The 7,703-nt window shown below is 38.2% G+C and overlaps 1 protein-coding gene across 1 annotated transcript; it reads left to right on the forward strand.

Annotated features, from left to right (window-relative positions):
• Positions 1-9: 9 nt before the first annotated feature.
• LOC127837415 (uncharacterized) lies at positions 10-6,518 on the forward strand. The gene is made up of 6 exons (XM_052364478.1): positions 10-103; positions 1,051-1,109; positions 2,488-2,618; positions 4,578-4,742; positions 5,870-5,916; positions 6,367-6,518. The coding sequence occupies exons 2-6, from the start codon at positions 1,057-1,059 to the stop codon at positions 6,421-6,423; spliced, it is 453 nt and encodes a 150-aa protein (XP_052220438.1). The 5' UTR covers positions 10-103; positions 1,051-1,056; the 3' UTR covers positions 6,424-6,518.
• The last annotated feature ends 1,185 nt before the right edge of the window (positions 6,519-7,703 follow it).

Raw genomic sequence — 7,703 nt, forward strand, 5'->3', positions numbered from 1 at the left:
CTGAAGCAATTATGGCTATTGGTCATGTACTAGGGGCACGCGGGAAGAGCTACAAACAGCTGGAGGGGAAACATTTCTTCACTTCTGTTAACTGTTTGCACAGGTAAGGACGCTTGATTTTCGACAATGAGTATTGAAATCATTAAAATAATTGTATTTTCCAGTATTTTACAAAAGTTCGATAGCGTTTGAGCAATAAATATTTTGTGCAGATAAATAGTATGGTACGTTTGAAAAGAATGAATGTATTGACAGTAATTAAGTATTTATTAAATTAATAGAAAAAATGATGAATATTCATGAATGTTAATTCTTTGACATACTTTTTTACGTTTACATGGAACTGTTGTGTTTTGTTTTACCTGTTGATGCGTTAATGCACTAAATATATTAGATTTAATGACGTGTTCAGTGTCCTGGTTCGCAATTGTAAAGCATTACGCAGTGCGTCCAAATACTATTGAAAACAATGTCTTTCATGCGATTGTATTGTACGTTTAAAGGGGCCTTTTCACAAATTTTGGCATATTTTGAAGTTTGTCATTAAATGCTTTATATTGATAAATGCAAACATTGGATCTAAGAAGCTCCAGTAAAAAAATCAAGAATAAAATTTAAAAAAAAAGAAAAAAATTAACCCCAGCAGAGCTCGAACCAGTGACTCCGGGTGTCCTGGAGTAAAAACCAATTAGACCGCTCGGCCATCCTGCCAAGTATATATGACGGACGTATTTTATACTTTATATAAGTAATCTAAGTAGTTTCACAAAATTAAACGACAACAACAGAACTCTCCAAATTATTCAATCGTTTCGCGTTGCAACGCTTTATAATTTTCAGGTTTTTAAATCGTCAAAAGATGCATATAATCGATATATTAGAGCATGGTAAATGTTCAGTTTTACTGTTTCCTCACAAATATCATAACTAAAACGAAAATTTGCGAATCTGAAACAACTTTTTTCAACTTTGTCAATTTGCCAAAACGTGAAAAGGCCCCTTTAATAAAGCAGACCATTAATGGTCGTTGAATCGCTGCATATATTTTAGATCATCATGGGTCTTGGTTCCATTATCGTTGCTCTTGCGGTTTTCGGCGCCTGCCACGGGTAGGTGTTGCCAAGTTTCTTCGACATTGTTCCATTTAGCATATTTAAAGTTAAAATACTACCGCAATCATGTAATCAGTATGCGAATATATAGCCGATACGAATCAATGCGTGATATTTTGTGTGAAAATTGTGTGAAGTAAGATTATTTGTTATGTTTTGTGTTATATTTTTAGTTGAGCACTGACCCATTTTTTTAGCTGGTCTTGTCAAATTTTAAGATCGTGGTGTGAAATAAATTCTCACAATAATCAACCTCTGTTTTAACGTGCACACACGTTGAAAACAAGCTTTGCGACCCGCATTAATATTTGAGCCGTGCTTTGTGAAAATGGGTTTTAATGAATGTGCGTAAAGTGTTGTCCCATATTTGCCCGTGCAATCCGCTCAGGCCAATCCGGGGCGACCATTTCCGCATTAATTGGATGTTTGCTAAGAAGAGACGAAAAATACTATAAAAGCGGGAAGTGTCGTCCCTGATATGCTTATGCGGACTGCACAGGCTTTTCACAGAGCACTGTCAATCTATGTCGGTTGCTATGCCGAGTCGAGCCAAAAAACTGCTGAACGCACCGACTAATCTACATGTAGGACGGCACTTAACGCACTTGCATTTAACCCCCATTTCGTCGACCAAGGCTCATTTGTTTTCATGTCCCCCACCACAATAGTGGGGGACATATTGTTTTTGCCCTGTCTGTTGGTTGGTTGGTTTGTGTGTTTGTTTGCTCCAACTTTAACATTTGCCTTAACTTTTGCAATATTGAAGATAGCAACTTCATATATGGCATGCATGTGTATCTCATGGAGCTTCACATTTTGAGTGGTGAAAAGTTAAGATCAAGGTCATCCTTCAAGGTCAAAAGTCAAATATATGTGTCAAAATCGCTCATTTAATGTACGCTTTTGCAATATTGAAGATAGCAACTTGATGTTTGACATGCATGTGTATCTCATGCAGCTGCACATTTTGAGTGGTGAAAGGTCAAGGTCATCCTTCGAGGTCAAAGGTCAAATATATGGGGACATAATGTTTCACAAACACATCGCTTGTTGTAACATGAGAAGGAATTTCACACAGTTTTCCCAGAACGAGGCTCATATGTGTCGTGTTCTGAGAAAACTGGGCTTAATTTATGTGCGTAAAGTGTCGTCCCAGATTAGCCTGTGCAGCCCACACAGGCTAATCAGGGTCGACACTTTCCGCCCAAACTTGATTTTCGGTAAGGAGGGACTTCATTGAAACTAAAAATGCCATAAAGCGGAAAGTGTTGTCCCTGATTAGCCTGGAACGACACTTTACGCACATGAATGAAGCCCAGTTTTCTCAGAACAACACACATATGTATATTTTTGTACCAGGCGTTTTCCCTTGTAGGCTGGACATGACGAAGCTGAAGCCATACAACCTGACCGCCGAGCTGATGTTTCTCACGGAGGACCTGAACCAAGACGGCATCATGACCATCGCGGAGATAGACGCAGTCTTCGACAAATACGACGCCAACGGTTTATGATATGTTTTGCGTTGTATTGAACAGCAACTCGAAATCGTTTTTTTTCTGCCTTTCATAATATACGAAAGGAACAAGAGAAAGAATCTCTGTTGATAATTTTTCTTGAGTTTCGTAATTCATTTATTAAATAAGCCGCGTTATGCGAAAATGGGTTAAATGCTATATGCGTACAGCGTAGCTCCAGACCAGCATGCGCATTCTGTTCAGGGGCTACGCTTTCCGCTAAAAATCCCCGGTTTTACGGTTGTCATGATCGGACAGAATAGCTCCAGACCAGGCCGCTGTTTGCACATGACATAACATCCATTTTAGCATGACGAGGCTTATTTAATAAATGTATTAACAATCCCATGAAACATTATCGGAGGAGAAATTCCTATTAACCTCAATTATATTTTATGATAGGCAAGCGGCCGATTTGCTTTGCTAAAACAAACAGAAAAACATTATACCTAAACAATTTTGTAACCTTTTTATCTTACCTGGATTGCACAGAAAGCCTAAGGCTTATGGAAACGCTCTCGAGTCCGTGTTCTAGATAGAACCAGTACTTTTGGGGTCTTTGACCGAAAATTGTAAAGCTATAGGCACCGCACTGGGAACGGTCCATCTAAAGATTAAGGTTTAACTTAGTTTAACGGCGCTAATTGTATGACTTCAACTTCGCTATGCTTTCTTGTACGGATACAACGCCGATGATAGAATTGCTTCTATTTGTAAACTAGAGAACATATATATTTCATAGTTTGTCTTTGACAACGGCACCAGCGGCACACGCATCTTTTATTACATAACTACAATAGACCCCGAATATGTATTATAATATGTCTTATTGGTTTTATTTTTCTGATCCCCCACACCTAAATTCAGGTCTTTGTGGCGATGTGGATATGGTGTCGACATAGCGAACGGGAGGTCACGGGTTCGAGCCCCACTCTGAAAACGTTCTTTCGGTCTCCCTAAGAGACACCAAATACTAGTTATATCCTGGGTACGGGATTGACGGCGTGTAAATGATCCCCATGCTTTCGATGCATTCGAGCTAAAATATGGGTATGCTATGTGATAAAGAGGTGTAATGAATGTGCGTATAGTATCGTCCCAGATTAGCCTGTGCACTCTGCACCGGCTAATCAGGGACGACACTTTCCGCATAAACTTGATTTTTGCACGAAGAGACTTTTTAAACAGAAACTATCACAACAGTGGAAAGTGTCGTCCCTGATTAGCCTGTGCGGACTACACAGGCTAATCTGGGACGACACTTTACGCACATGCATTAAAACCCCTTTTCACAGAGCACAGCTCAAATGGGTTTTAACTAAACCTACGATATATCCCGAATATGGACCCTAGTATGTCTAATTTATATCAATACTTTCTTGTGCTTCTTTTCTGAGCCCGTATTCACCAAGCCATTTTTAGACTTAAAATGAGCCTTGTTCTGACAAAATTGGGCTTAATGCCTGTGCGTAAAGTGTCGTACCAGATTAGCCTGTGCAGTCCGCACAGGCTAATCAGGGACAACACTTTCCGCCTAAATTGGATTTTTGCTAAGAAAAGACCTCAATTAAACGAAAAATGTCATGAAAGCGGAAAGTGTCGTCCCTGCTTAGCCTGTGCGGAGTGCACAGTCTAATCTGGGACGACACTTTGCGCACATACATTTTGCATAGTTTTCTCAGAACGCGACTATAAAGAATAGATTTAGAACCAAGAACAATTTACCCAGCATTTGAATATATAGGCTACCTTTGATAATTATGTAATTAAGTAAATATTCTACATGAAGAATGATTCAGATAAAGGATATTTATTCCAAGTTTGACCCAAAATAGAAGTAATTCTTGTATATTCCAATTTTAAGTGTATTCTTTAATCTTGCACTTAAGTCTATGCTTTATTTGCTAATTACGAACCATGATCCCGACACCTTCATTCATGTTGCCAGGCGACGGCCGTGAGACGCGCAACGAGTACACGATGTACATCTGCGGCACGGACCCGGACCTGTACCAGCTGAGCCACTACCTGTATGACGACTATGACGTGGACGGGGACCACCACCTGGACAAGCACGACTACGAGGCATTCCATCTCAAGATGGACTCCAACGGTAAGCCTTTCACACGTATTTTTACACAGAACTGCGTTCTAGGAAAACTGGGCTAAATGCATTTGCGTATAGATGGACTCAAACTGTAAGTCATTTGGTTCAGTATATAGAACTGCATTCCGAGAAAACTGGGCTTAATGTATGTGCGTTAATTGTCGACCAAGATTGTAGTCCGCACAAACTAATCACTGACAACAATTTCCGCCTTGACGAGACTTTCGTTTTGAAGAGACTTAATTTAAACGAATTATTCCATCAAGTCGTCCCTGTTTAGCCTGCACGGATAGCACATGCCTTACGCACATGCATTAACATGATGGACTCCTATTGTAAGTAATTCGTATCATCAACCAAGTATTCATCAGCTGAGAATTGACCCTCGTTTTGTGAAAACGAGGCTTAACGCATGTGTTAAGTTATGCCGAAGATCAGGATATGCAGTCTTCACATGCTAACTAGGTACGACACTATCCGCGTTTACTTTATTTTTTGTTTAAAGGACGTCTCTTTCTAGTAAAAATTCTTTTCAGGCGTTTAGTTTCATCGCTAATTAACCCATGCGGACTGTACATGATTATGCGGTTCGACACTTTACGCACATGCATTATGCCCCGTTTTCAAATAGAGAGGCTCAATTATATAACACATCCGCAATCAGCATCCAAAGCCTTAAAAACCTTCGTCTGGACCGCATTCGCCATCGAAAACACGTATTCATTAAATAAGACAGAATTTTCAACGGTATAAGCTCATGTTCTCCAGACTACGGCTGTATTTAAACGACAAGACATGTGAGTACAATAGAAGGTATTATTCAGGCTATGCCGGGATTCATCTATCTATGATTGTGTTCACAAAATTATACCAACATTTATCATTTATCAACATTAATATGTAGTCGCCAACCGATTCTTAGATTGTAGGATATAGAATAGACTTAGAACACAAAAAACTACGCCCAGCGTTTGAATGTTAACAGGCTGACGTATGATAATGTCCTTAACATAATGTTCTACATAAAGCATTGTGTGGCTGAGGTAGTTATTTTGAATATTCCAATGTTCGTACACGAACGCCATAGCCACTTAGTCACTGAGAAGGTTCAATGTTATGACTTACTTTTTCAGCTGACGGTCAAGTGGATAAAACTGAATTTGTCGTATATTGGGTTCATGTAAGTACATATATCATACTGTTATTTTATAGCACTTCAAAGGTTAATTTTAAATGAATGGTTTAGATTTGTTTACTTCAAACTAACTGTTGCAGAAATGAAATTACACATTATTTATACAGAACTTCTTACATGACACTTTAACCCATTTATGCCTAGTGTCTAGAAAAAAGGCCTTGTCAAACAGCGTAGACCCAGATGAGACGCCGCATGATGCGGCGTCTCATCAGGGTCTGCACTATTTGCTTAAAGGAAATTTCTGTAAGAAATATTCTAATATAGAAATGAATATACTAGACATCCCTAATTTTGGAAATAAATTGATCCAATTTAGAAGGATGGGAGAGTCCACTAGGCATACATGGGTTAATAATAATAATGTTGATTAGAAAAAGCGAGTTTATATTTCTTTATAAGATCAACTTCAATGTATTTTATTGCTGTTTGCAGCTTTTCGAAAAGTACGAAGGAATGGGAGTCCATGGTCAGGGTGGACACTGTCACTAAACAACGTCGCTGTTGTACATTCGGCACTAAAACCCGTCTTATTTGTATAAGCTCTTTGTCATGTTGTGTATTCGGTAATACATCTTTGATCCACAGAGTTTCTCTTGTTTCATTTCAACAGATGCTTGTATGTATTACATGTATATTAATATGACTTGGAATCAATTGCAATGTATCCGTCATCAAAATAAAAAAAGTATAATATTTGTTCTCAATAAACAAGATCAATTTTAATTTATCTCCATAGTTATCCTGAATGTGTATTTTGTTTTATGCCGTTTTTCAGAAATAGTATAATCTAGTAATGGATGAAGTTTACAGATATTTAAACAGAAACTGGTTTAATTTCATATTTTTACAAATTGTCTAGATATATGTGGAACTGCTTTAGTATGTCGTTGCAATAAATAAGACATTACAGTATTTTTTAAGAAACACACACTAATGCAATATGAATCCCAATCACGTAATATTTAATTGGGAACACACTACATAATTACATGTATAAGTATTCATAATGGGTATGCAAACACTATATCCGCATAGAATAGCTACAAAACATGGTCAACTACAACATTTCACATTAAGTTATACATATAACACAATTATACATTACCATGAGTATACAGTTTGCGAATATAAAATGTCTTTTATACGAACTTGCATATCCTGAACACTTAACAATTATGTTGTTGAGATAAAAGTTGGGTGAGTTTTAACATGCTATGTCTGACTCTATATTAAGTTTTAATGTAGTTTTGTCTAATCTGTGCAAAGCTTGAACATGTCAACACAAAGTGGAATTAATCCTTCACTAATCACTTCATTGCTGTTCCATGATTGGCAAAGTCGCAAAGTCCTTTCCATTATATCCTATCAACCAGTTTGAAGAGGTTTGCACAGAAGCGTAATTTCATAATCGCTCTTTTTAATTTTTTTGACACAATCGGTCCAAATATGATTCAAGAGAAAATGTTGTTTTTAGTGCTTTATATACAATAAGTACCCAATTACTATTATTATCGCGTTTCTACTCTTGTTAGTATCTTGTTAGTAAGAGAAGGACTGCTGTGGGCAGACTAGAACAATCAGCTGAAAGGGCAGTCCAGTTGGCTATGGTCTCGAAGAGATGAGAGGAGCTGGAAGCCAGTCACCAACACGTATTGGACTGATCACCACTGCGGACCCACCACCCGGAGAGTGTACCAGGATTAAAGGGTCGAAACACTTGTTGATGGGTGGATCCTGGCTGATGATGTTGGTGACTGATGCAGTGACAC

This window comes from Dreissena polymorpha, chromosome 7 (assembly GCF_020536995.1).
Source record: "Dreissena polymorpha isolate Duluth1 chromosome 7, UMN_Dpol_1.0, whole genome shotgun sequence".
Lineage (NCBI taxonomy): Eukaryota > Metazoa > Mollusca > Bivalvia > Myida > Dreissenidae > Dreissena > Dreissena polymorpha.